Here is a 16,741-nt window from a genome sequence, read left to right as displayed (position 1 = left end):
ATGGTAGAAAAACAAGAAAAATCATACCAAATCACAACGGAATGAGAAGGATTTTTTTAGTCAGCCCATTAAGAGCCTTAATTTTGTTACTAATTAATTCCAGTGCCTGACAAACACCTGACACACCTTTTATTTGTTTTATTTTGTTTTGTTTTGTTTGATACAATTTTCTCTGTCTGTTTAGACAATGGCAAATAATGCCTCATTCCAGTGCTGCCATCCTGCCCATCAAACACAAATGGTGAATAGTATCTGTCCTCCCCAGAAAGTGGAATTCCTTTGATATTTAGGAAGGGACAAGTAGAATTCTGTGACTCCTGACCAGCATTTGGATCTACTTGTGACCCACCAGTTGCCACCTGGCTTTTAGGTGATCATTTCCTTCTGCTCACAGCTCAGTGGAAATCTTGGCACAAGTGATGAGGGTTCAGTGATAAAACAACCACCCAGTCATGGAACGATAAACTTTTTTTTTCAACAACCTCGTGGAAAATTATATAACTAAGAAAAATGAGGAAGGAACATTCTTTATACTACAAATTGAAGCAAGATTAGGAAATTCTAGCTTCCTAACGGCTCAAGCAAACTTAATTCTACCTATTTGTGAACATGCTGTGCTATAATCTTAGCTACGTGATTTTATGCATTTTTTTTTCTCCCAGAATGTCCCACTTGCAGCACTGAACGGGAGTACTAGAGAACTACGGCTGCACATAATCTGGAATTTCCTAGCTCCAAGGTGCTTGACTTTGCAGGCTCAATAATGCTTTTTCATTTAGTAATTTTAAATATATAATTATTCAGACAGACTAAAATTGCTTTTTGCTTACACAGACTTTTTCTGTTTACATATCATACCCTAGCCTAAATAAATGCTTAGACAAAGGCCAAGTTGGCTGGTAGCCCAGAACGTAGTTGTTACCAAACTGACAGAGACCACCTTAAATTCATTGAAATGTCTAAATATTGTATTTGAGATACAACTATATTTTAAAAGGCCATCTTTACTGAAAGAAAAACTGACAGAGTTTAGAACAGTATAAACCAGTTGCTGGATGAAATAAGAATTGAATGGAACACGGCTGTCGAATCAGTCTGACTTACCACAGCTCTCCATTACTGTAAAGTACCAAACACTTATGGACAGGAAGTATCCTCAAGTTACCATGTAAATAACTAATGAGCTTAGTTTATGTTAACAACTAACTTCTTACAAACTTCTAATAAAAAACCACCAACCTAAAATATTGCTAAGAGCATCTGAACTTTTCCCCAAAAGTAACTAATTCTGATAATTCTTAAGATGACTTTTCCTTTTTCCCTAGAGAATTTTACATACAGTCTGAAAAAATGTAGGCTAGATGTTAGCACAGTCAATTTAAAGATGGTCTGCAAAGGCAAATAGAAATGGTGCTTTTTCCAACCTACTGAAAATCTGAAGGGTGCAAGGTTTGGTTTAAAGTTTTCTTCTGCTTGTTTCCTTTTTTGCTTTGAAATCTTTTGGAGTATCAAAGTCTTGTCTTGTCTTCATTTCATACATAAGAGTGTTGGAGGACAAGAAGACCAGCATGGAAGTCCCCCTCAAATCCCACCTGAAGCAGCTGGGTGATAAATGATTAATAAGGAGATTTTTTTCTCCTGGCTGTCTGCCAGAAGCTTGACTTAAACATTTTAAGAACAGCCAAACAAAATGAGAGTTTTGCACAGTCTGATTAATAATTCCTTTCCCCTCTAAAATGCCAGTTTCTTGTGACAGATGATGGCTTCATCTCACTTGTTTTCCAGCTACTCGTAAACTTCCAGTAAAAATTGGATTGACAAAACCTGATACATGCATAAGATTACACAAAACCTTCACAGAAACCTGACTCTAAAACCAAACAAGCTCTTTGGGCTTTCCTAATGTATCTTAAAAATCTGAAAAAGGCCACATATAGAGTTTTGTCTTACTTCCAGGTCACTCCTTAGATGTAATCCCATTAAGGTAAAATAGGCAAATCCCAGTGATAAGCACATGCCATATGAAAAGCACAGATGTGTCTAAATTTGAAGTGTACTAATGCTGACATTCTGGCCTTACTAGATATTAATAAAATTACAGGAGTGTGGGGTGAAGGTATTATACCTGGTCATGGCTGGCTTCAATGGAGCTTCCGATACCTTGGAAAGTCATCTGCACAGGAGACAGTGTCAAACAGGTCATACACTCTTTGCCATTTTGTCTATCACTGTAGTGTACCTATAACAGAATAACATACGTAATCTGCTAAACACCAGGTTTGCACAAGGGAGTCATGCTAAAATACTCTGTCCCTTTTCAACAAGTTTGTAAGAAGAATTCTGCACATTTACATTGAATTCATCTTTAATATAAAACAAGGAGTGTGTAAAATACTCTAGGTAGCCACATACTGAACTGGGGGCAAGTTTTCTGTGACGTGTTTGTTGGACGGCTTTTAAGTACCATGTTCTTCAGTTCCTGAGACCTTTGGGGCTGAATTCAAGGCATTATATTTATACAACTATGAGAATCACTTTCAAGTTATAGTTTCCAACCTAGATGTTATCTTTAACAGCATTTTGTAGCTTAGTTATAGAACATCCACATAAATCTCATACCTCCAAAACTTGGCAATAATAGTTTTAATTTTTCAACTGTAATGCCATTTTTATTGAAATAAACTAACTTTTTTGATATTGCTATGTAATGTCATATATTTGAACTTCATTTTGTAATTAAATCAAAATGACAGATAACATGGAGAAGAATTCACATTCTTCTTGAGATGTCTAGGTCTAGGCTACCCTTTTCTAAGAGTAACTCATTCCCTATTAATGTCTAGATGTGCACGTTAAACCTGATTCTTGCATGAAATACAGAGGAATATGCTGCTTCTGCTTAAATTATTTTCCTTGCCTTGAGGTCACCTTCATATAGTTCTTAAATCCCCTAAAGAAAGGACGGATTTTAGATCATTGAGAAAAAACTAATTTAAATGTTGCCAGTGTTTCATTATTAAGAACAGGTTGCCACTCACGCTGAATTGTTGAAATATTACAATCTGCTATGTAGCTCCTGGTTTCTAGACAGGCAGATCAAGCACTTTGTTCTACAACAGAGGTGGAATTTAGTTTATGGTGGTAATTTACATTGGCTATGTGACCCCTGTCAGAAATGGAAAGCAAGATCAGCTCTGCTGGAGACAGACTTTTTATGTTAGTATCTATTTACAACTGCATAGATCTCAGGAAAAGGTTATATGATAAAGCCTCATCTCTACCTTTAGGCTACCAAATACTATTATTTCTGAAGAGAACTAGGAACCCTATTAGACTTACTCCTGTGGTAGTGATTTAGAGATGTCTATGATACTTAATTGTACACCATGTGTACTACACCCATTTTGCCTAACTCTTCTCTGCCACAGGTGTATATTGGGAATAATTCACCAGAAGGAAAACCAACGCAAAGCTGGCTGAGTGAGGGGAAAAACAAGTCCTTGGTACATTACAGAATTAACTTTAATGACAACACATAAAAACAGGTTAGCTGTGGTCAAAAGTAAGACATAAAATGCAGACTTCTTTTACTGTGTATAGAAATACTTATTTAACTCAGCCCTTCTTAAAGCTTTCTGGTCCATCCTTTCTTCCTCTTTCAACCCTCACAATATGTGCCTACTAAATTGCTTGTGGCTGTCTGCCAGAAAAGCCATACTACTTACTTAGAAACCACAAGGGGCCCCTTCACATATACAATGGTTTAACTTTGATTAATCGAAAGAGGTATGAAGGTATGAAATTTGGCTTGCAAATATAAACTCAAGTTCTTTAAATGTCAAGGACTACTGTTATGAAAAGAACTTGGTAAGCCTCCACAACTGTGGTATCTGGTTGCAAGCTACATATTCTGCTGAGTATCTGTTGTGGGAGTGCGAATTGGGGAAATGGGGCAGAGAGGCACGCATGGATGATTCTGCACTGCAAGTATGGCATAGCGCAAGGGCCAAAAGCTGCTTTCCTAGGAAAGGACATGTCTTAAAGTGTGCATGGAGAAATGAAGCAGTGAAGCTTTCGGAACTGCATAGCATGTTGTAGGCTTATTGTTAATGAGAATGATATGAATGCAGCTGCACTTCACTAATGTACATGGCATTAGAGCAAGTTTAACAAGTTGAAAGAACAAGAGATAGTCAGAAGAAAGATTACAGAAAGTATCACATGAAATGATAATCTGCAACAGCAGGAGATTTGATCTGTGACTCATTTGTAGTTCTCAGATGAGAATACAATAAATCTGGAAATCTAATTTCTTTCTAGGTTTAGCTCTACTGAAGGAATTTCTTGATGCACTTTTGGCCTCATCTTACTGGATACAGACCATTCCTTAGTAGTTTCTTAAAACAATAGTTCTCTAGTTATCTCTTACCATGTTGAAGCTCTTCAGTTTAACCAAAATAAACATCTTCTATGTCAATGATATATAACAGTGATATAAAAACAAATGACTGGACTTTGAATGGGGGCAAAATCAAAGTTTGTCCTTTCACCAAATCACTCTAGGCTACAGATCTCTATACAGTCAGCAGAAACATTCTAATTTCCTCTATACATTTGGACATGTGTATGTGTGATATCCCAGTAAATCTGTGTTGTTATTCATCAGTCCAGCTGCTACATTCTCAAGCTTTCTCTATTTTAATTCTCTTTCTTCTTCATATTTGATCTATGATCTAAAGGTTGTTTTCTCTCAACCAAGCAGAACGCCCAAAATAGGCACTTCGGAAAAAACAGTAGTAGTCTAACAGCTATTGAATAGTCTGAATAGCAGCAGATGCTTCTAGGTTTTCAGCCAGAAGTATGTTGTAAATGTTTCAGTTTATATGCCCATACTAGTATGACTGAGCATGGGAGGAACCTGAGTATCTATAAAACTGGTTTAAAGATATCATTAGCATCTAAGGCAAGAAACATGAACGCAGAGCAAATGCTTTCTTCGGTATCTGTGATCAAGAAGTGGCAACTGAAGGCTGGCCAAGTGCTCCAAGAGTGATTATGCAGCCATTATTAAGATTAATAACTACAATAATAATTTGCTTTTTAAAGTTACTAAGTGCCTATAGTTTTAAGAGTTGAGAGTCCTTAACTACTGCTCATCTCCACAATAGCTCTGTTAGGCAGGTAAGGGCAGCTTGTGGACTGAAGTTAAATGACTCACCCAAATTCACTCAGGATTGGCAGCAGTGAATGGCAGCATTGGGACTATAACCCATGATGAAGGCTTTGAGCCTAACCACAATTGGGCATTTTCCCTCTCCACATATTAGGTAGGTAAAAATAAAAAGGTTACGAAAGCAATTACTATCCAAGTGCAGTGCCTAATTTTCAGGCTTTAATTTTTTTGTAATTAAGGCACATTCATAAATTAGCTCAGTGCACTTTAAGGATTAAACAGCAATGAAATTTCTCTCATTAAAATTCAGAACATTTTATTTGGATAACATATAAGAGACTTTAAAGAACAGCATTAGGATTTGGTTAGAAAATAACGCGCAGGTTAATGTACTGATGCCTGTAGGAAAGGTTGTGTAAGTTTCCGAGCAGAACTGAAGGATCCAGCCTCAGACTATTATGAGTGATTTACATGTAATTCTCTTCAAAGGTATGTCTACATAGCACCAAGCAGTGCCACAACAAGATCCTGGCAATAATTCTAAATGAGCCTGCTCATTTATTGGAAAAAAGCATACAGCACCGCTAGCTTTTCTCCTGGGTAACTACACACTTCTAGTATCGGAGATAAATCATTTATAACTAGCTCAGGAATCCCAAACACAGCACTCCATTGTTCTGTGTAGACAGGGCACAAAACCTCTGTCCATGAAATGCAAAGTGCATCCCAGGCATCAAAATAACAAAGTAAATTCTAGATGATTTTTTTTCCACAAGTGCATGCCATGGATTTACTCATACGTGCACGCTTTTATATTTGATAGTCTCAAGAGTTGCAACTATGTACCCTTTAAAGAGATTACTTCAGGCAGGAATAAAACAAGTTTTATGGTATGACTATGAATGCAGGGATACTGCTAACTGGCATATGTATATTGAAATGTATGTGATGGTCTGAATCCATTTTACAACTATGTCAAAATCTGGCCCTTGTTTGTAATATTTTACATTACTGAAGAGATGCAAATATTTTGAAGTACATTTATAGTGTCACATAAAGAAAGACATAAAATGAATGTTTGCAATGTTACAACTGCACGTGGAATGGCATAGCCAAAATTCTCAATCTTGTATGTTTTTTCATAAAGGAAAAACTAAGTTGCACTGTATAAAACTGCATAAGAAATTATAGTTAAGGCTATTTCTACCATAATGCTGTTCTAAAAGTAGAAAATGTCCCATCTCTTTTGTAGTTATGTAAATACATGCTTCTTGAATCTAGCTTTACTATAAGATCCTTCACTATGCTTAAGCATGCTGATAGAAACTGTAAAAATATTGCAGGATTTCTCTTGCAAGAAGCTAGCTTAAAACACTGGGTTGCTATGCAATTTCAGATAAGGGCCATAGTCGATCTGTATATATTATTCTGCAAATACAATGCCCCTATCTTCAAGTACAGGAGTAGCCTCCTGGTCTTCAGCAGGCACTCCTGAATTTGAAGATCCATCCTTTTGCATCAAGGCATGCAAAGGGGGAGCTACGTTTTACTGACTCACACCACAGGAAGGGGAGAGACCTGCTATACTAATACATAATAACTAAACTTAACTGTAAGATACTAAACTACTGTTTGAAACAAGCTAACTATATATTACTGAGAGACTGAAGTGAGCAAAAATAAAGGCTAGTATTTTCACACACTGCTGCTTAGATGTTCACAGTTTGAAACACAAATTCTGTCTGGCCAAACACTTACTTTCTTGAACATTTATTAACTTAAAAAAATAATACAAATTACTAAAAGAAAGAAGTCATCTGTGACACCACTGGAGTTCATGTTTCCAAACCAAGAACTACTCTGAGTCAAAGCATCAGCAGGAGTCTTAGAATGCAAGACAGAAATAAACTAGGTAATAAAATGCCATTATGTTCAGCAATGCACAAATCTTCTGGATTGACAAGCCAGGACTATTCTGTTAGAACAAAGGATGGTATTCCTTTAAATTTGCCCCTTAAAGTGAAAGCACCAAATTTTGTTCTGAATTTACAGGATAATTTCAAAGATTCTATACAGGTTGCTCTGGACTTAGAGCTGCCAACAAACTAGAATGCAACTCAAAAATCATATGTTAAAATAAGTAGCTTTGACTTGGGCAATGGTCTCATGAAGCACTTTGTTAACTTCAACTTCCTGGTGAAATAATTCTTTTCCATATTTTTCTTTTATTTCTGTTACTTCTATTTCTGTTACTTATCTACTGGAAGTCATGTGATCTTCTACTAAAGAAAATTTAAAAATCCTGTTTGCGCTCAGACTCTGTTTTATGCCTATATACCAGTGAAGAAATATGCCTGGTGCTAAAATAATTTAAATATACTTGGTAAGTTCAAATCATTTTCTCAAAGTGAATTTTAGGACTTCTTACAGTATATTATTCTAGTACTTAAAAGTGTAGATCCTGGTATTATTTATAGAGATTTTCCAACAAATAATAATTAGTCTTTTCAAACATGGGGTAGCATATTAGAAATTCAAAATACCATTTGGCACTTAGTATCTGTTTTACAATTACACAGATTTTATTAGTGAGAGTAGGAGAGAGTAGGACTACAGTAAAAACAAAGAAAACAAAATTAGGAGAAATGCTATAATATGAAGAAAGTCTTTTACGAAAAGTTGAAGATACAAAAAACAAGACCAAGATGGAAAAAAATTGTCCCAGATGAAAAAATAAGACATAAAATTAAAAAAAAAATCAGAAAAAAGTGTTGAATCAAACTGTTTCCTGCAATGCTGGAGTTCCTTGATGTAGTGCGATTACTAAATATAGTATTTTACTAATCTCGGCAGGGAGCTGGCTAACTGCATGCCCGTCAGATGTTTTTAATGGTCACCCCCTGTGGAACAAATCTAAGGAGTGCATGAAAAACACCCACATTTAAAAAAGACCCCTTGCTAGATCATTAAGGAAAGATAAAGGCCTGTACATTCATATGTGATATATAAGACAATCATTGTGTCAAGAAAACATGTTTGATTAGTACGCCTCAGGTTCATTAATCGCGGTGTCTGCTTCCCAGCAGTGGGCAAAGCCTCCATTGTAGCTACTGCTAAAGACACTCGGTAGCGAAAAGACTGACAGTTCAGCAGTAAATCTCGAGCTATTCTAACATGCTCTTCTCTTGCAAAGTGTGAATGCCAGTGGTATCATAGCCTTAAATCTCCATTAAAATACACAATCCAAGGTTTTTGACTAAGAAATAAACCATTACCAGACCATAAATAGATGACAATAAGCAGACTTAGGACACTGTCATAGGTCTGCGCACTAGTTATTTATATTCTTGATTACAGTAAGGCAGACAGTTGCCATCTATAAAAACACATAAAGCATGAATAAGTCTGAAAAGGCTTATTTGATACAGTTCCTAAAGTGAACATATAAAATATCTGTTAAATGCAAAATTAGCTTATCTGAGCCAAAGATGCATGTATGTCATTTTTTTAATGCTATATCCCCTCTGAATTCATATCTCTTGTTTTCAGTGCCGCAGCTGATCTGGAAAGTTCGGGCATGTATTATGCTCAGTGAAGTAAAGGAGACCCAGCTCTGTCCTACCACTGGAGCTAGTCCACCTCTGTGATGTCTGGCTTTAACTGAGAGAAAACTAGCTAATGCCACTGCTGTGGTAGCATGCAGCAGCATCGGGACAGTAAGGTACCAACTGTTTACCGTCCATCTGCTAAACTTTAACCCAGGCCTTTACCTCTTACAAACACAAAAAGTATTTGTAAGAAGGGTGTTCCCATGGTGCACATGCAAAGTAAGCCATCATAGTTTCACTAGGTACCCTTCAAAAGTGTAAAGGGAACTGCTTGTCTGAGCAGGGAACCGGAAACCATGAGATGGGACATGGCTTTCTAGTAAAATAACCCAATTACATTGCAAAGAACCTTGCTACTTCAGCCACTTCCTGCATCCTGTAACCGAAACACGCTTGCACCTAGAGACACAGCAATGTTACTGCAGGGAATTACTGAACACAATCTCCCCAAAAACACTGAAGCCAATGAATTAGAAACACTCGATATAAAAATAACAAATGAATTATTCACAAGTGAAAACACTGCAAAGCACTATAAAGTAATGTAAGTTACAGCTGACATGGTTTTAGCAGAAACAACTTATCTCTTGTAATTAAATGTAATTATTCAGATGACTAGTATATTTTCAGGGAGAGGAGTCAAAATTGAATTTCTATTTTGGAGTCAAAGTAAATATGAAAAAGACAACTGCATAGAGAGAAATCCCTGTGATGTCCTGTTTTTGTCATATGGCCTAAAAAGGGGCCACGAGAGGGAGGTGAGAGTTTGTTTTCAGCTAATAAAGTACAGAGAGAAAGAGCTTGTTTCAGAATATTTGTGGAGGAGCAAGTGCCTCAGTTATCACTTTGAACAACTGCCTCATTTGAGAGAGGAATTTGGTCAGTGTGGAGAGAGAAAATCATTCAAGTTTAAAATAATATTTTAGCAACAATTTCAATGGCAATTTTTTTTGTACATTCTTTTTCATTATGAAGACTCACTTAAGTGAAGAATTAAGGATGTGTTAACTCTTCTCTGTTTACAAACTGCAAGTGAAAGCCCAAAGTGGAAAATATTACATTAATGAGCATGGAGGAGCATCACTGTGAAACTGCAAACACAAAACCAGCTGCCTGAATTTGCTGAAAGATCTGATGTACAGACACTGCTTTTGTGCATTAGCTTAGATAAATGACATCACACTTAAAGAATCACAATTCTTTATAAACAAGTGAAATAAAGAGTATAAACAATAAAAATTATTCCACTTCTGAAAGAAACACTGCTTCTTTGCGCCCCAGTTCTGAATGAGATGACAGCTAAAAACCCCCTCATTCTCGGAAAGCCTAGTCTTCTGGCACAGCGAGGGGAGTAAACTGTAACTCTGCTGTCTGCTCTCTCCTTCTTAAGCTTTTCTTGTTGCATCTCTTTTAAGGGTTTATGCTTCAGAGCTGAGTTCCCTTATTATAATTAAAACTAAGCCACAGTCGACTATGAATTCAGCATCACACTTTCACATTTTTGCTAACTTAAACTTCCCGTCATTCAAATTTTTGGCTTTCCTCCAAGCCAAGGTCTGTAGCTAACTTATCAAGTCACGTTAGGATTTATTTAAAAAGATTTTGGCAGGGGACAAGGCCTGGTGTGTTTAGTGCTGGCTACAATATTTTGAGAGATCCTGATAGCTTTTTAACGTTCTATATATGTATAAAACCTCTAAAACCTAAAATCGGTTATGAAAACATAATTTACATTTTTTCATGGACCAAGTTATGTGCAGGGTTATGTGGGAGGGTTTCAACTGTCATTTGCAAGATGCTGAGGACAAAAGCTAAAATGTTGCCCAGGTCAAACACCCACCACACCTGCGGTCACACGCAATGCCATTATCTTGTTTTTCTCCATTTACCTTCTTTCTTTCTAGAAACTGAAACAAAAAGATGCACCTGGAATTTTCAACAGCCCTTGACTACGAGGCTTTCCTCCTGCTAAGAGACAGAGAGGGAACAACGACCAGAAGAGAAAAAAGCTAGTTTAGACATATCTGGCCAGAAGCCAGGCACTTGCAGACAACAGCCTTGTATCAGAAAATTTACTGCCCCTTGCAGCTAGATTTGCATTTGTTTCTCTAATTCTGCATGCTCTTAAATTAATTTAGAAACATTTTTCCTGTAGCAAGTAATACACTATGTTCTGTGAATACGCTAGGTTTCCCCAACTTGCATTCCTGTATTTAAAGAAACTAATATGAGAATGATCCTTTTGGTTATCTTTTGCAGAATTACTACCACTATTTTGACTTCCTTTGAGGACAAGTATAGGCCTAGATGGCCTACAGGTCAGCAGAAACATTTCTGAAATAAATGGAAACTAATAAAATCACTTCTTGTAGCTCTGCTCTGGGTCATTGGCATTAACTGGCATGGTACTGTCTACCTTCTTTCTGAAATTCAGTTGATTAAAAAAACCTATATGACAGAATGCAATGAAGTCCAGGTGCTTTGATTTTTACAAGAAGCTCTCTCAAGATCAATTCTTGTTACCAGCTTGTTCTGTTTTATCCTTCTCTCTATTCCACACTCCCAACATGGTTTGTGGGGTTTTTTTAGCTAGTCATGTATACTTTAGGCTTTGGCCTTGAAGCCATTACCTACATACATACCCATTTGATTTCAAGGTGATTTTCAGTGTAACAAGACACCTGCAAGTTTCTGAGAGACAAGGGAGGACTTTCCGTTAATAGGAGATAATAAACTCTTGGTGTTGTGCAAATTAGATGCCACTAAACTTATTAATAAAATCTGGACTGATCTGTTGCTGTTGCTTAGAGGAAGCTTCCTTCCCTGTTAATCTGTATTACTGTTATGACAAGAATAACAGTTGTCTTGAACAAATGTGGAGATTTTGTGGAAAAATGACTTGCTACAATAGAGTAAATTTTCTTCAGAGCACAAAGACTGTAAGTTCATATGGATAAAAGAATTTTCATTTCCTGACTTCTGTCCAGTTGTATAGAACAGGAGTAAAAATACTAGTTAAATTTGGACAGCCTCTAATAATTTGAACATCAGGCAACAGCTTGGTATTTGGTGAAAATGCAAATTTCATATTAGCAAAAAAAAAAAAAAAAAAAGAAAGAAAGAAAAAAGTATTCAGAAGAGAAGAAGCTTGGATAATGAGAACTGTTATTCTATAGGTGTTTAAATTCTCTGTGGGTAATGGACAAATATTGCTGTTGAGATTATTGTATTGGCCATTAAGCATGGCATAGTATGAACACATAGGAACATATCCTTTCTGTAAAAGGCCAGATTTCAACACTTTCAGTCATGATGGAGCACAACATCAGTCCACACGTCATTTTACAGGAACTGATCTACCCAACGAGCAAGTACAGCGCTCATAAACTTGACTAAGATCCAACGTACTGGGACTGGAACCAAAACTCAGTTATAGTGTGTTTTGTAGAAGAAGACAGTCGTAACACATGGCAACACGGTCACTCTAGAGCTTCTCCAAGGTGTTTCATGAATACTTATTTTTAAATACAAACGTCATTAATTCCCACTGACCTTCCACCCACTGTTCAATGTTAACATTACAGTCAGTCACCTGATCGCAGTTCCTTCTGGAGCCTAAATGAATACTACTATTTTAGAACAATCTCACAAATATTTGCAGTCTGGTCAATCCTGCTTGTTAAGAAGCCTCCAGTGACTTCAATAAGGGACCAGATGCACAGTTACATACACAGAATTATAGCTTTTTTTTGACCTGAACTGTGGATAAAGCAAAATTTGCTTTAACAGCCTGATTTCAAAACTACTGTCTTAACAGAGTTGTTTTACAAACTTTTTCATTTTTTAATATCCTAATTTGCCCTCATTTTAAGAAATATGACCTTCTTTACAGAAACATTTGTTTAAAAAATCTTTCCTGAAATTACATTAATCAATTTTACATTAAAGATGCCAGGAAGACTGATGCTATAATTTCAAAAGCTTCCTCTAACTATTAATGTTTGTCCATTTGAACTAGTGATGGGACTTTTGCACTCCCCACTACTACAACATTTGCTGGGATTCCAGTTCCAAGCTGACAATGGCTGCAAATGTTTCCGCAGCTGAAAGGTCCCAGGACAGAACAGTACCATTTGGGTTTACATTCTAGTTTTTAGGACTTGCTATACTTTCCATGATTAGCTTTAGCTGGAGACTTGTTAAAAAACATCTTTTGATTCATTTGCCTCTAGGAAACTTTGAAAACATACTTTCCCTGAAAGCTAATGCTATAATTAAAATTATATTCAATCTATAGGTTCACTATACTGAATCCTTCCCCAAAACACAGTAAAATTTTGGTTTTTTTCTCGAAAGTGATTTTGGGGAATCTCTGAGGAAAATCACATCAGCCATTCATGATTCAGAGGAGACAGTTTGGGTTTTTTTTTCCAGTTTAACACACACCAGCTCCATTTCACCTCTAAATAAATGACCAGTTGAATACAACCACCACAAAATGATTAAATTTCTAACTATAACTTGTGCAAGGTAGGATTAGTAGATAACTACTGAAGAACAGTGGAGATGAATGCCATAGTGGGGCATCACTTTACCCACAACAGTGGGTCAAGAGAAATGGTGAAAGAAGAAAAGAGAAGTAGCTGCTTCCCATCTTGAGCGAGAAATGGAAATGAAAACAACAATAAAAAATGAAGAAGGCCTATTGTAAAAATGGAGATAGTACATTTGGGATGGGAAGGCAGGTACTCTACGCTCCATCAGAGACACAGAGACAGCAAATGACCACTGATTTTCTGGGAAACCATGGGATCCTCATTTAAATGTGCTGCTTCAAAGCTCTATATTGTGAGCTTTCATTTTCATCGTAGTATTCTTATTCACCTCTTCTCCTTTTTCCTACTGTCTATTCAGCAGGAGGATTCTGTTGAGAATGAGATGCAATATTGAGCATTTTCAGCACGCTTTCACCCTATTTCCATTCACTAGAGCACTCGAAAAAAATTTACCTTTTTGTTAAAGGTATTTGAATTTGGGGTTGATGGAGAACGTTCAGGGTTTCTTTCTGCTTGTTTTTATCCCTAATCCTGCAACTGGTATCACTCAATTCTTGCAATTTTCAAAGCTAATCTAGAGATTCTTGTTCTTCAAGAGTTTAAAAGAGTGGCAAATATCTTGCTGTAGTCTTCTCCTCCTCCTTATTTTATCATGGCTGTTTTTATGAATGTGATGGGTTTATGGAAAATTTCAAAGGACAGTCCTGTTGCCCAAATCTGCAACTAGTGTCTCACTCTGTTGCCTTCAGAGATGCATTAATTTGTGCAAGTAAATGATCTGGCCTTAGTTTTCTTGTCAGAAGCTGTATCAAAGATTGTTGAAAAGAAATATCTTAATCTATGTGCGAAGACTGATGAAACTTCAATGGAAAAAAAATAAAGAAATCCTGCTTGCCATGGGAAGGGAAAAAGCTGTACCAAAAAAAGATAAAGTGTTGCTTTTACTGAGGTAAAAAGCAGCTTTGGAGTTGAGAAAGGAGGAGGGAAACAGCTAATGTTAACACTCCCAGGGAGCTCTGCCAAACTCAATATGCAAATTTCACTGAGTCGTCTAACAAGAACTCATGAAAGGGAAGCTGCTTCCATCCAGTGAAGTGCGATGAATTTTAATTTAACCAAGTAAGCAATTTTTCTTAATTGTGGCCTGCTTTTGAAAAGAACTTTTGAATTGAAATTATTTCATCCATCATTGACAAGTTGTCGGAAACAAAATGCTAATGAAGGAAGTTAAAAGTACCTGCATCAAGTTTTAAGGAGATACAGATATATAAAAGGAGTGAATACAATTTATATCTCAATTATTTTCCTCTGGCTTAACCCTGAATCCCTTGCTCGTTCCTTTGGTATTAGAAATTTCCACCAAACTCAGATCTTACTGTCACGCTCATCTACAAGAGATTTGCTTGAAAAAGGGTTTCAGGCCTAAATTTTTCTGTATTAAAAAGACCAGGAACTATTTAACTATCTTTAACACTGTCAACAGGTGCTAATGGTGAGCTTAATACTGGACAAACAGAAAGAGACTGGGATAAAAAGCAAGGTTCGATTCACAATCCTGTGCAAATTTAGTAGGGGTGGAGGAGCAGGTGGTGGTCCTCTACCTTGCGAGCCAAATGCCAATTCTGTGCTATTAAACTCTTCAGCAGCTTCAGCTACGTCTAGGAGGTGCCATGAAATGGAGCCTCATTCACTATAGCTCACAGCCCAGCATAAACTAGACCCGATGGCTCTTTCAGATACTATGCCAAGTCTGAACTTCCAGTGGCTAATAAAAAGAGAGACTGGTGTCTGTCAGAGTGGCTACAGCCCTTAGCAGAAGAGCAGAGTAGACACCGAGGAAAGTAACATTTTAAATCACACCAGAATGACAACCCGGAGTTTGTGAGAAAGTCTCAAGAGACTTAGGCATGTCTGCAGCAGGCAGCACAGTGCAGGGCAGAAATCTCTGAGCTACTAACCTCCAGCAACATGTTCACAGGGTGCCACAAGAGGCACCATAGCTCCAACTTGCAAAACACTACGTAGGTGCCCCCCCCATGTTACGATTTAACTGGAAGTCAAGTACCTAATTCATGTAGCTGTTTGTGAAAATTCCAACAAGCATCTACCTGGATTTTTAGACACTTCCACAACTTCAGAAAATTTGCCGTTAGCATCCATAGCGCCGTTGTTTTATGAAATGGTATTTAGGTGCTTTTTAAATTTTGCCCTGTGGGTCCTGCTCCAAGAAATTTGCAATTCCATATAGATTAGACAAAAACTATAGATCTTTACTTGAAATTCACTGATTTACAATTTACCTGAAATTCACAAACATATCTCAGTAATAAGATGCAAACACTCCAAGACTGATTTCCAAATCCAAGCTTTGACAAAGCAGGACTCTTGGTTTTGCTTAAAGTCACTGTAGGGAAAGGTCTGACCTCAATGTCAGCCCTGACACAGGTGTAGAGATTCGGTTTAGGCCCATCCCTTGCTACAATTCAAAAGCACAAGCTGAAATGTATGGGCTACAAATAATCCTGAGTCTAGAGTGTCCAGTAGGACTCTCGAGTATGTACAATCACTCAGAAATGTAAGTCTTCACTACCCGTTGGGAAAATGAGAAACATTTGGAAATGCCCAACATACAACATTCAAATCAATCAACTAAACAGATGTGAAAAAAAACCCCAGATAAATTGTGTAATCATTGCAATTAATGAGATGCATCAAATAGAAACTATATCCTGTGTGAGCTTTTGTTATGTAGCCACTACAGAGAAAAAGTTAAGATATCTAAGTCCTGCCAATATAGCAAGCCAAATGTAATACTAACACCACTGTGACCCATTATGGCTCCATCCATGCACAGTGACTGCAGGCTCTCAGCAACGGCCTCTTAAATTTTACAGTCTTTACTTCATGGAAACTCCCAGGGGAATTTCCTACTGCACACTAACTACCTGCAACTTGTGTTTTGCCTCAGTAAAGACTGGAGGCTGAAATTATTCATGTGTAAACAGTTTCTCTAAATGTTTCAGTTTAAACAAACCTGCTGAATAATTTACCGCACTTAAATTGTCAGCAAATGTAACTATAACTTTCCTAATCTAGTTACAAAACAATGACTAAAATACCACAGTCACTTAAAAATAACAATTTTAACCAACGCTGAATATTCCTTTAAACAATCTCTGGGCAAAGTCTGCAAAATAACTAACTAGTAGATCATATCCATTAATATGAAGCAAGCACTAAAAATACTTTATTCAGACTTTGTAAAGGCTTGCTTGTGAAGTATTTTGGTTTAATTATCACTGGTAATTTGAAGCCTGAGCCTTGAAAGTATCCAAGCAAAACACCTGTTTTTCAGTGGCACTGAGCTGCTGCTGATCAATTACACATGCCTTTAGAATAATAAG

The 16,741-nt window shown here is 36.9% G+C and overlaps 1 protein-coding gene across 11 annotated transcripts in view; it reads right to left on the bottom strand.

Moving 5' to 3' along the window:
• STAU2 (staufen double-stranded RNA binding protein 2) overlaps positions 1-16,741 on the bottom strand; it is a 168,701-nt gene that overhangs the window by 60,028 nt on the left and 91,932 nt on the right. For 9 of the 11 annotated variants that reach the window (XM_064507384.1, XM_064507385.1, XM_064507386.1 and 6 more), the window contains exon 13: positions 2,126-2,239. The exons of the other annotated variants lie outside the window; for them this stretch is intronic. In XM_064507384.1, the coding sequence (XP_064363454.1) occupies positions 2,126-2,239 (114 nt within the window). The remainder of the gene's footprint in view (positions 1-2,125; positions 2,240-16,741) is intronic. 11 annotated transcript variants of the gene reach the window in all.

Source organism: Dromaius novaehollandiae, chromosome 2 (genome assembly GCF_036370855.1).
Source record: "Dromaius novaehollandiae isolate bDroNov1 chromosome 2, bDroNov1.hap1, whole genome shotgun sequence".
NCBI lineage: Eukaryota > Metazoa > Chordata > Aves > Casuariiformes > Dromaiidae > Dromaius > Dromaius novaehollandiae.
Note: the sequence above shows the minus strand (reverse complement) of the source record. Positions and strands in the feature narration are given on the sequence as shown.